The sequence below is a fragment of the Ambystoma mexicanum genome, chromosome 6q, assembly GCF_040938575.1.
Source record: "Ambystoma mexicanum isolate Mex_15411 chromosome 6q, UKY_AmexF1_1, whole genome shotgun sequence".
Taxonomy (NCBI): domain Eukaryota; kingdom Metazoa; phylum Chordata; class Amphibia; order Caudata; family Ambystomatidae; genus Ambystoma; species Ambystoma mexicanum.
In genome coordinates this window covers 1,168,567,887-1,168,581,288 of record NC_090937.1, presented here as the reverse complement: position 1 = coordinate 1,168,581,288, position 13,402 = coordinate 1,168,567,887, and the positions used below count along the sequence as shown (strand labels likewise).

At 42.1% G+C, this 13,402-nt stretch overlaps 1 protein-coding gene across 2 annotated transcripts in view; it reads right to left on the bottom strand.

Annotated features, from left to right (window-relative positions):
• The window catches only part of PDS5A (PDS5 cohesin associated factor A), a 1,291,333-nt gene extending 1,279,081 nt beyond the window's left edge, over positions 1–12,252 (bottom strand). For both annotated transcript variants that reach the window (XM_069631774.1, XM_069631773.1), the window contains exons 1-2: positions 12,123–12,252; positions 11,707–11,852 (exon numbers count right to left, since the gene is read on the bottom strand). In XM_069631774.1, coding sequence (XP_069487875.1) covers positions 11,707–11,823 — 117 coding nt within the window. In that variant the 5' untranslated portion in view covers positions 11,824–11,852; positions 12,123–12,252. The remainder of the gene's footprint in view (positions 1–11,706; positions 11,853–12,122) is intronic.
• Between the last annotated feature and the right edge of the window lie 1,150 nt (positions 12,253–13,402).

The window sequence follows — 13,402 nt, the reverse complement described above, 5'->3', positions numbered from 1 at the left end:
TTTTTTTAGAAGTGTAGGCGTTTCAGATTTTTATAAACAATAAGGTTATGGCCGCTGCTACAAGACAAGAAAGTTTCCGCTGCACAAATCGTCAACATAAGTATGTGCGAGAGGTATAACTTAGGAAAAACCAAATGCACAGAAATATTTGGTAAATACAGCAGGGGTGAATGAGCGAGAGCCAAAAAAAAACACAGTTGCTAAGAAAGAAAGCCAAAGAAGGCACCTCTTGACGCAAAGATGCTGGAAATAGTTCTGCAGAAAAATGGTTAAAACTTTTGGGATGTTATAAACAAAAAGAAAGAAGGCTGAGGGAGATGTGATAAATCCTGTCCCTGAGGAAGTATGGCAAAAAATACTATTCAGACTTTTATAAAAACACAAATCCTGACGTTTTTTTTACTACTGTGTGTTGTGATTGCTGGAATCTGGACATCTCTATGGAATACTTGGACAGACAGACAATATCATCCGGTACAAATTCTGGGGCACCAGGATCGAATGGTCTGTGCAAACTTTTTCTGAAACAGAATTCCGAATGGAGGAGGAAAAAAAATTGTCAATATTTTATTTGAAAATGTATCAAGCATAATAACTATCCCGACCTCATGGCGCACCTCAATATTATTACCAATTTATAAGAAAGTCGCCACAATCCTTCAAATTAGAGACGTGTATCCCTGATGGACGTAGCGAGCACGTTTTTTGCTAGATCAGTTTGGAAAAATATTGAGAATTAGATTGCTGTCACAGGAAGATTGTCCAGATTCCAGACAGGCTTCAGGAGGGCCACTGGAACAGATGCTAGTGGCTTGTTCATCCAATCGTTAATTGAGCAGGCGACTGTACAGGGGTGTGGGGGGGGGGGAACTCGGCCAGTGGATCAAACGAGACTGGCAAAAGCTTTGGAAATGGGGTCTTCCTCTCATATTTTGGATAGATTGATCCAGCTCCATAAAGAAACAGTAGTAGAGTTCGACTCAACTAAAATGGTGAGGGTTTGAACCCTATAAAGACGGTGGCATAAGGCAGAGGTGCGTATTTGCCCTCTGCCTTTTTAATTTATACTTAACAGACTTTGGTCAGTTTCTACAGGAAGTATAATTTGACCCACGAAGAGTAAATGAGCAAAGATGCTTCTGGGTAGTTTATGCGGCCGAACTACTAAAAACCCTGATCAGCCTACAGAGGCCTTTGACCCGTTAAAATAAATACCTTTGTGTAAATCTAGTGTTTTGTGCTACAATGGCAGAAGGCACAAACCATCACATTTTAATTGGATAATGGATTCCTCGAGTATCTGTTGTGCCTACAGTGAAATATTTGGGGTTTAGGCTCACAAGGCCAATGGAGGCTGGTATCGCAAAAATGGAATTCTGGGCGAGGGGGCGACAATTTGCAGGCCAAATGTGTTTAAGAAAGAATTAAGAAAAAAAATACTGTTTGACATTATACCCACTGATCCAGTTTTTTATATGTAAAATCATCCCTTCTTTATTATATGGTGTAGAGCTTACAAGTATTTATGAAAATATTGATCTAATGAAATTGGAGGGAGTGATCTGGAAAAAAGTGTTATCCTTACCAAAGTCTGTCCCAATGAAAGGTATCAGTTTTGAGTAGGGTTTAAATTGAATTTCATTGGTTCAATTGAAGATTCTCCTGTCATATCATAAAGTATTGATAAGTCAGCATAATACATTCTACGCCCTAATGAGGGGGCAGACGAGCGCTCACAAAGGGACCCTTTTGGCCCATTCAGACAAAAGATGTCGAACAATCATGGAAAAATTCGATCTAACTTTGGAATCTTTACTTACTAATACAGATCACGTAAAAGTGAAGGTGTTAGACTAAGATTGGATTCAATCTTGTGACGCAAGAAGTAAATTCAAGTTATATAACCACATTGCTTTAGAATCGAAAAAGAATGGGGTATGTCACCGAAGTATTTGAAAAAGTGCCCAGACAGTACTTTCAGAAAAGTTTTTATGAGAACTCGTTTTAATTTATGGTAAACTAGAGAGATTTTAGACGTCAAAAGGATAATGCAGTGTGCCGCTTTTGTAATGGTTCATCAGAAAGCAACACATTTAATTTCATGGCACTCCAGGAAATTAGGGAAGAATTTTTTAGTCGATTTGTATACAAAATTGGGGTTTTAAATAGTGATCATTTTTAGTTTTATATTTTGCAAGGTAGTCCTAGTCCACTTTTAATCAATACTGTGCAATTTTCAAAGAAAGGGAAGATTACCTTTCTCATAAAACCCACAAAGAAGCTGTAATTTTTAAGAATTGTATTAATGTGTTAGTGCTTCGAGTACTGTATATAAAGTAGAAAAAAGGTAGCAAACACCCCTTTCTAGAAAGAACATGGCATAATAACGTGTTCTGTGGTTTTTCCCCCTCACTTTGAGAGTCTGCAGCCATTGCTTTTTGCTCACTGTACTGTTCACAAAGGGGGAATATCCATCTGCATATCAGTCTTTGTCCCGCCCACTAGGGCAGTCCAGCACTGAAATGCCAGGCAAACCGCCTTTGAACAAGAATACCAACAACAACCCCAGACACGTGTTTCACCTTGTTGGGCCTCAGAGAGGTGGAGCTGCGCCTCTCTGAGCAGTGCCAAGGGGCCCATGTCTGGGTCCCCCCCTCCCACAAAGTAACCTAGGGTGACCAGCCCCAAGTTCCTTGCAAGGTAGCAGACGCCCCTCTCTAGAGATGGGTGCCTGCTACCTTTTTTGTATTACTGTATATCGAGGTTTTTACGTTTGAACGGTTTTGAGATGTATAAGGTTAGTAATAAACCAATTTACAATAAAAAACAGGCTGCGGCAAGGTCAGGTCATATTGTAGATGATGCAAGGTGTGGGATACACTGACCCACTCAGCAGAATTCCCATCCATAACCAGGCAGCATTTCAGCAGTTAACAGCAAAATGGCTGCGCCGGCTCCTTTGTGCACCACTGCCTCGCATCAGAACTGCATTTTGCAGCTACAAAACGTTGGCTGCACTGTTTTGCCAAGTACCATTGGGCAAGTTGGAACAGGGAGCACCCAGAGAAAGGTTGCCAGTGTATTTTCTTGTGTGCACCAAATAAGCATATTGAAAAGCAGCGCTGCTCTACTGCTTGCTGAAAAGTTTCCCATTGAAAAAGGGAAATATTTTACATTTAAAATGATGCTGCTCTGACGCTCTTCATCTGTTCAACATCCCACTGCTTTTATCAGTGAGGCCCTGCCATGCCCATCCATATTCAGATTGTGCTCCAGCAGAAAATAGCATTATGCCTGAATGGCAGGTTGTGTCAGAACAAGTCTGGGAAATCAACAGAAGCTTTACTCAGCCGCACGGGAAACGCTTGACTTGGGGCTACAAAATGTCAAAAATCCATACTTGAAAAGAAACTTTAGCTCTAACGGCATAGGTCAATATCAGTGGACCTGCGTTTTAAACAGATTGCTGTACAAGTCAAACTGACTAGGGCAAAACAATGTAGGGAAGTCAGAAGAGAAAACCTTTTGAAATGGTCAGCCCAGCAGACTTCACTGTTTGTTAAAATGCGCTTTTGCAAACAAGTAAAAATTCCAGTTTTAAAAGTGTAATGTTGAAAGAAGGCCCTGTCTTGGCCTAGCAAGGTAAAGGGGGTTTTGCTGGCAAACACTTATGGGATGATTTATTTCAACATGCTTGCTGCCGATCCAGAATAAAATAAAGAAACAAAGGCATTGGCTATACTGGAAAATTAGCGGGCTGGGGGCTTCCCCCAACAGGAGCCACAAGGGATTTCTGGCACACCTACATGTTAACTGCCGACCTTGAAAACTTTTGAATGGACCAAGAGAAAGAAATATCACATACTCGTCAGACTTCAGTCTGGGCATCAGCTTGAGTCAAAAGATATGCGACGCGTACGTGCGACTTTTCGAAGTGACAAACACCAGTCACTCAAGCTGGGGAAACTCCAGGGCAGCCCTGGGCTAAACTGACATTTGGTGGTAGCCTGAAGAAAAAAAAAATGGTCCCAGTTGGGGGACAAAGGCCAACCCATTTTGGTTTTAAAGAATAGTTTATTAATAAAATGTTGAGACTTTTTATCCCCGCAATTGGACAAAGCAGAAATGCAAATGTTTCAAAATCTAGATGCAATTTTGGTGGCTTTAATTCAAGACATGGTAGCCTTCACTGGCATTTAAGGGACAGAAATGGCAGAGGATATGGATATTCTAAGGAAAGTTTATATGGTGTCACGTTGAAATTCAATAATGATAATATGTACACATGTATAAAGTTATAGAATTTTAGGAATAACATTTCTCACTAAAATGACGAAAAATTATTAGACAGTGAAACAAAGTCCTATAAGCTTGGAAGTTGGACTGCCATGCTCTGTGTGAAATATGTAATCTGCCTATGTAATTGGCAAAAGTGCCACAACTGTACAAATGTCTGATTTATGTTAAGATTGATTTTTGCCAAAAGGGACTGTGGGATAGCTTTGCGCCTCATAAAACACAACCCCCTAAAGTTAATCCCCTCCTGGAGGAAGCGACTAAAATGGGCTGACCGATCCGGTTCTTGGGGGTAGGTCTAGCTTAGTTCTGCTCAACCATAAATTCTGTGATTTCACCAGTCTTATAAATAAGAGAGGCTGACACACACTCTGGACACACTCCTGAATTTCCAGCGCTTGCGTATCTGTACCTTCCAGATCCACCTTTGCAAGATTCCAGACCCTACTGGCAGGCCAAAGCATTGCTGACCCTATCCTAGCAAGGCCATTGATCCAGAAACCCCACTAAAATCCCAACAACAAGGGGAAAAGCTGTGGTACCTTTGGGAAATATCCTGGACCAGACCAGCTTTTGGCCCACTACCTGCACGCCCGCTGTATCCTTGCCATCCGGTGACCAGACTTGCCCAGCTGTCTGCTGTAAGGGGCGCCCGCCTCGCTGTGACCAGAAACTTTTGAGACCAGAACCCGGTCGGCTGTCCCAAATTCAAGCGCGGATTGTGAATATTTCCCCATCCAATAGCTACACATAGTCTATCCTATCTTGATACTTTGTCCTTGTCCTATTTCCTAAGTAATCCTATCCATACCCTGGTAACTTGTTTCAGACTGTTAGAATGTTCTGTGCATCCTGTCCTTGATCTCCCAGCGTTAGCACCACTTTTCTATTCATTGCATAGATCATAAGTCCTTAGTCATATTTTGAATAATCAAATTAATTCCCACATAAAGTTGAATGCGGGGTGAAAAGGTTGACGTCGCGAATCAACCTCGGCGGGTACTGTGTCTTTCTTTAACAATATAGTCTTGATAATCTAGTTTAAGTAAAACTTGCCTTTCTATCTATCACGATTTGCTCTTTGTAACTGCTTTATTTTACCAAAAACCGAATTTCTTTCACCTTGAAAATCTCATCCAATTATTTAGCTAGAGTCACTCTTTCACTTCCATATTGTCCCTGTGATGTCCATCTATTCCCCAGCCTAAACACTGCATTCCGATTCTGCGCATGTCACCCTTTTTTTTTTAAACGTTTTGTCATTTAAAACTGAAAAAGGTGAAAACGCAACTTTTACACGTATGATTTTGACTGCACTGGTGTTCTCACTTTCAAACTGTATGCCTTGTGTGATACATTGCTTTATAGTTGCTAGTGATATTACATCCCTGATACTGTGATAAAACATATACCTCATTATTTAACCACATATATAATTAATTGTCAAAATCCCAATGTCATTTTAAGCAATTGCAAAGAGTTTTGCCTCTTATTTTGTGAGAGAATGTCAGATTTTGATTCCGTTTGCTGCATAATATCCCCGACTCGATAATTCGATTAATTGTGGTTTGAAGGAACAATGCAGGGGGAAACCTCAACTCGGGTGCTATCTATTGAAAAAGTGCTCCTACTCATTTGTGCTTTGGATATGTCCTTGTAGAAGTTTACCCAAGTGTATTTCAGTGGTTTTTATTGTAATGATCACCCCATTGGTGATTGCTGCCCAATATAAAAATTGTGTGATTTTCTTTGAATTAAAAATAAATATGGTGTTACCACCCACCGGCCTGATTCATGGTCCATTGTGACCCGGGGTATTTGTAAAAGCGGGTGTGCCTAAAATGTGGTGGGCTACTGGAAATATCTCAGGCTTAAAATATATATATGTGTTCAAAATGCTGCCATTTTCATGCAGATGATTCAAGCTGCACTCTCCATAGTTATTTTCAAGCCAATCAATCCCAATTGGAAAAAATATCAACTGCCGGATCCACACCTTGTTAACCAGAGTAACCTTCCTTTATTTTTCTTACAGGGAAAATCGTGTAGTACAAAACATGGAAATCCTTTAAAATCGAAAAAATGACCAAAGTATACAGGTCCTCCCAAGTGCAACAATCAGTTTGCAGACACGTTCACGCATTCCGCGGCCAACTCGCCGCTTGTTCACAACGATTTGCCTCATTGTCAAACACCATTTTAAAAGACATGAAATCGAGGCAACCCAAGAGGATTAGGTGCAAACACAATAAAAGGACTAGTTTTCCTAAGATACAACAGCACCCGTGTTCCACGTCGGTCATATTGGACTAGTGTTTGGAACAACAACATTTTACCGAGTACGAGTTTCATTCTAATGTGTGCGCAGCAATATGTTTTCAATTATAGTATAATACTACATATCGTGCCACATTTCAGTACATAAGTAATACAGACATTTCTGTTTCTATAAATCGCTAGTATGGCATATTTCGTATGTGTGTTGGGGAATGATTCCAGAGCAAGTGCCCTGAAAACATATAATGTATTTCAAGTTCTGCAAAACATACCACCCTATGTGTGGGGGATCTGTTTATAACCAAATAAAGTGCTATGTGCAATAGCAGCATGTTCTTCTTAAGATAAAGTGCTTAGTGCATTAGCAGCATACTCTTTGAGCGATAAAGTGCAACAGAGATTTGACTGTACAGTCAATCTAGCTTCTCATTCACCCTGTGATTTACTCCCATTTACTTAATACATCCAGGTTACCACGTGCATATGGGGGATCTATTTATACACAAATATGTAAAGTGCTACGTGCAATAGCAGCATGTTCTTCTCACAATATATATATATATTTATTTTTGCATTTGTTAAGTGCACTAAACCCAAAAGGCATCAAGCCACTAATATATATTTAGTGGCTTGATGCCTTTTGGGTTTAGTGCACTTAAATGCAAAAATAAATATATATTATACACACACACAATTAATAACCTATTGCCAATCAGTTGAAATGTATGACGGGGTAAAGAATAAGTGCCAATGAAGCTCAGCAACTATCTCCAATGAGCCAGACATTTTCCAAGGATACATTTGCAACTGTAAAAAAAAAAAAGTTACATATTGGGGTTAGATAGCAGCCTGCTTCAGGAAGACACTGGAAAATCTGTTGTACGAAATATATTACCAACTGTGTTCAGAAGAACACATTTTGCCACGCCACTCTTCCATCAGTATAGCCATTAACCTCTGGGAACAGAGGGCCCAAAAAACAAAAAAAAGCTAAAATGTAGGAGTGCTGCAGCTGTTTGGAAAGTTAGTGGTCATCTCATGTCAAAGTGAGCCATATCCACAAGATGGAGCTGCTTTATTTTTGGCCCAGTACAGTAAAATCGACACAATTGGGAGAATAAACGTATCGGTTCACCTGGCAGGACACGAGAGAGGGCATACAAAGTGTTACATAAAGTGGAGACAGGTTAAAGAGGGAATTGTTCTTGCTATGTTGGTGTACCACAACTAAAACCTGAAATCTTAAGTGGAGGACTACAAAGGTTTGTTTTCTCACAAGCGGATAATAAACACCATCCTGGCAATGAATTGCAAGTGTCATGAGTGTGAGCTAAAAGAAGCCTCCGAGTCTCCCTATGAGCAGCTACAGATACAGTGTGTCCATCAAATCTAACTTCCAAAATTACATTCCAACAAGATCATTCATTCCCGCATCATGTACAACAAAGTTATTGCCAAGGTTTTGAATAAATGCTCCAAGCCAGTTCTATAAATGATACACAAAAACAAAGTAAACAGATGTGCATCTCACAAGTATCGTGCTAATGAAAGCACCCGATTGGCATATTGTAAAGTATATAAAAAAGGTACACAATATGACAGTTTACTGCTATTGTCTTACTTTGGCGCACAAAAATAGTTACAACAACAACTATTTAAAAAACAGATTTTTAGAAACCCAACTCAATTAGCTACATTTCAATGACACATTTTGCTGGAATCAAAAGTTGCTCCAGATAACTGTAGATTTGAAGAACGTGATACATTGGATAAATTGGAGCGAAACAGTAGACAAATGGCCATTTGTTAATTTAGATAAAAACTTTATTTTGTTATAACAACTGGAGATAAAACTCATTTTGAATTTTGGTGACCGAGTACATAGCCTCAGAGACAAAGCATTACATTTTTAAGTCATATGACCACCGACAGAAGAGTAAGAAAATAAATCAATGACGGGGAAAACCAAGATATTAAATGCCACATTTACACACTTGCAGATTATTTACGCCTAACAACCACTCCCCTCCTCCAGCCCGAGATAGAGCCAATATGCAGCAGGAGATAAAGGCGTTCCACACAATTAACAAATGCATACACTCATTGTTGTGATGGCAATTCTACAAAATATCGTTCTGTCTAAAGATGTACAATATCTTAGTAAGACTCATCAATTAACGTTTAACATTCTGCATCCCCAATTACTAAATCTCAGGCAAACCCACGAATGTTAATATAGCCAACTGTATAAATGACAAAGAAGGCGAGGGTAAATAAAACGTTGAAGCAAATAATCAACTGAACAGATGCAACACTCTACACAGGTTTAACCCAGGAGGCAATCGATCATATATAGGTGTGACAACAAGGTAATGCTTTCTCAGATGAACAGTATTGAGCACAATTGCATTGCATTTCTATGAAAAACGTTTGAGCGTGCTCCGGGCCCTTAAGTATCCATCATTCCTAGGAAATTGAATATACATAAAGATGTACCAAACTACAGTTATTGTCCTAAACATCTGACTACATCAGAAAGATCACACAAGTATGCGAGGTGTAGGAAACTCACTAGTCAGCGTGGATCAAGTGAAAAATAACATCAGCCTATGATCAACCCCAAATAAAAGCAAGCATTGGCAAAGCCAGCAGTTCGGGTTATTGTGTGGGCAAGTGAGAGGAATGTTCACAGGCAACGCCATAATTCTACCAACCGACCACAAAGTGGCAACAGCTGACAAATGGTGTAATTACATGGCAATAAGATAGCAGTGCCTGGAAAATTCCCAATTCGCATATCCAAAAATGTTAACATAACACCTGTGCAAGGAACAGGTATACATCAGGTTTCTGAAAGCATACTTGCCAGACATTTTTATTACAGCAGTTGCGCATTTACAGCTGCAATTAAACCATTAATCCTCAACAGAGTGCTTATAAATGCAAAACGCTGATGTTACTGCTTCACAGAGCTAACTCAGAGGTCCCAGGATGATGTGTTGTAGGGCTGTGAGGGGCAGGTAGCGAGTAGGAAATGCCACAGGAATTAACCTTGTCAGTCAATGGGTGAGTTCCTAAACACCCACAAGCTGTGAGCTCCGCCCATCTGTTCACGCCCCCCCCCCACCGCACGGGTACTACAATGCAACAGTTTTGCCTTATAGAGGGAAGCACCACCCGATAACCAAAACTAACGACAGCACCCACTGACTGCATACAGTGTGATCAGTTCTAGTTCAGTATAATCAGTTCTAGAGGCCGCACACAAGCAATGTGCGATAACATGACAACACATTAATAGCTTCTTCAGGTTCCGTTCGAGCACGGAATTTTGAGTCAAATACAAACACTTAAAAAGAAAAACAGCATACCTCTAACTAGGTGTTGTATAGGCTTTTTACATACCTACAGCTACTGCTCACTACGAGCAGTCCCATTTACAGGCATGTGTGTGTTTGTAATGTTTGCTTATTCAGTTCAAGTGTGCCAGCAGGTGAAAGATGGGGTGGAACAAAAGATGGCGAGCCAACTTGACCTATGAAAAACAAGTGATGCAGCAAGGCAAAGAAAAAAACGTATTTGTGAAGACAAATGCTGGTGTAAATGTACAATGTTCTACTGTACGTGTGTGTGTGTCCTTCAGGGGCTTTTTGCGCTCCTCACCCACAGCCTGCGAGCTGCATGCATGACTCCACAAGTGATGCGTTTGCAGCACTGCAGAAACAATAATCTACATTGCTCTTTGTGTGGGGTGCATGTTCTTCTCTTCCTGGCCGTCTAACTGTTCTCCGATTGGTGAATACTGTTATCAGAGTTATGCAAAGCTTCAAAGGCCAGATTGGGACCTCAGGCGACCAACTACAAAAAGCCCCCACGCAGACTTGCCTTCACATGAATTGGAGAAGCGTACCATTCACACACGGGGCAGGAAACAAAGTAAGAAACTGTAAAACTTGCACAAACGAATGAGCATTGCAGCTCACATGTATGTGCTAGTTTAACCATTGTTATGTCTGGGCCCCTAATGAAAGCCAGGGTACACAAGTCTACAGCTTCTTTGCAAACCTGATCTTATGCTTTTCCACACTGAATCTCTCTCTGTATCATGTTGTATATGTTAGACGTAAGCCCATCAAGTACTGTCATGCGACTGAGATACACAGATTCTAGGAGCAGAAAGTTGAAGTAACGCTGGTCTGTCAGTGGTTCAGTGAGTCACACCACAAGTGCTGGCTCTGCCTTTTCCCAGGGTATCACTGCATTTTGAACGTATGTGGGAGTGATACGACTTGCTATTGTCAAGTTTTACCTCTAGGCATACTCATATTGTCGGAACCTTTTTGTCGTATACTGCTTTCTTAAATGTATACCAAAATAATGTATGTCCAGCTCTCCCTCAGTTAGGGGAGGGAGTATACTTTGTTCTTGCTGCACATTTTCTTAAGATAACGAAGTGCGAGTAATTATTTTTGGGCATTCTGCTTTCCACAACAGTGCTTTTGGCTCTGCTTGGTTTTCAAACTGCGACAGGGGGTTGGTCTGTGGCTGGGCTCCCTAGGGGTGTTGTGGTGGTTTTCTCTGTAAGATTTTGTGGTCTACTCTTCGGAACAACCTGTAGATGTGCCCTGTGGTTGGGCTGTCTATAATGCCCTCTTGAGGACTCTGTGGTTTGGTCGTCTATGAGGCTCTGTGGCTAGGCTTCAGAGGCGAAAGGGGGAACTTTCATGAAAGTTAGTCTTTATACTCTCTGGAGGGGTATGCTTTTACCTCATATCCCACACTCATTTGGAGGAAGAAAACCACTCCCAAAAGTGTTGATCAACACTGCTTTTCGTGAGACAATCCTCAGAAAGACATCAGACCCAAAGGTTACGACGGCATTTCACTGAAAGGAGGGGGGGGCGTGTGATCTCGTGGGGGCAATTGCAGCTTCTATCTACACTCTGGGGGTGCATCGGGCTGGCTGGATTCCCTTGAAAAGAAGGGGGCAATGTGGCTGCTCTCCCTGAACAGGGGGTGGGGAAAAAACAAAATCAGATAGTGTGTTGACATTTTGAGAGTGAGGTGCGGTTATTTTGTAAAGGAGGATCGCTCACGCTGTGTGCATATTGCAGGACACACTAAGAACCTCACCTTAAGTCGCTTCACCATCTCATCATTAGTTATCTTGTCGGTGATCTCCTTCACCCCAGGCGGATAGGTGATCTTGCCCGGCTCGGCCACGTTCTTTGGTGGGGCTGAGAACTCCATGGTGCTGCTGCCGCGGTGTCTGTCGGCCCCTGGCGGAGACAAGAGGAATTTCAGTGCCCGGTGCACACGACTCGCCCATTCGCTACCACAAAGGCCTGGCCGATCTGGCCGCGCAGAAGAGTCACGGGCACGAGGCCCAAGTCATGCAGCGGTGTCCCGCTTGCAGGCCCGGCATCAAAGCCCGGTGTGAGGCCAAGCACTCCAGACCACCTGGCACCGGCTCCACGGGGTCAGGTGGGCGCAAGGTGCTCAACCAACTTTGTGCACCTTCTCCACCCTATTCCCCATGACCTGCTTACCTAGGCACTCACTGCATGTATCCGACAGCTCCTGCCGCGCGGTTCCAGCCGTGGCAGTTCGGGGAGCCTCTGTGCCTCACAGCTGCCGGTGTATCCGCCAATGCAGCTTCAGTAGGCAAACAGCACCGCCCGCTGGCCACTGAAGGAACTACAGGTGGGTAGTTTGAGGCTTGCGGGGACGCGCACGATCAGACTGTGCTCTCTCGCGAGACTTCCTGAGCCCCAGAACCAATCTACACGCACAAGGATACAGATTTTTTTTCGGAAGCGTTTGGAACTTGTATCGTGCACTGGGTACCCCCTGCACTTTTATGAAAGAAGGTCATATATCGAGCAACACCATAGGAGGCCCACATTACCTGTTAATTAATACATTGTTATGTAACTATCTGTAGTCGTTTCTGTGTTGAAATATAAATTATTATCATACTCTTTTCTGGGTTTCACGTTCTTAACCGTCTAGTTCTTTTAAATTCACAAATTTTACAACTTTGAGTGTCCTTTCCTGTCGTATACCACGCATTACTTAATGTGAAAAGATCCCGTTATTTTCAAGAGATGGACGTTCTGTTAGCATACGATTAATGCCTCTTGAATTGTGGGTCCCAGTCAGGCGGTAGTAGCCGAATCTTGTCCCATTTCTATTGCTATGGATGAGGTGCCCCTACGCTGATTCACAGACTAGAAGCGCGCACTCCATTGCAGACACAAAATGTGCGAGTACGCGCCTGCGCGGGGCGTGGTCACGTCTTTCGCCGCGGCCATGTATTAAACAGGCAGCAGTTCACGTTTTTTTTTTTAACAGTGCTCTGCCCTTCCCCACCTAGAGAACTTTCGTGAGCTATTCAGGTCTGTGTCTGGTTTTAACATGTAAGGGATAGATTAGTCCCGCTTATATTATCCACTGAGAGTGTTAGAAAAAGTTACAGGATTCCATATTGGCTTTACTTGTCGGCCGCTTGGCGCCAAATCTGTATCTCAGTTCAGCCAATGAATAGCAGGGACACATAAGCAGCTGTGACAAATGGGCTCTAAGGGGAGGGGTCAGAACCTGTCGTGCTACTGTGCAGGCGAATTGAAAGAAAGAAAGTTAGAGTTGCTGAATTTGTGTTTATCGGGTCGAGATTCCATAAAGGAGTATTTCCTAGGCAACCCATTTCAGGGTATTTATTGCTTTGTGTGCAGTGGACATTTTGCATACATGCCAACTCTCCCGATCTAGGCGGGAGACTCCTGGTTTTTCAGTGAAAAATATTGCTATTTTTCACGTCCCTCACCCA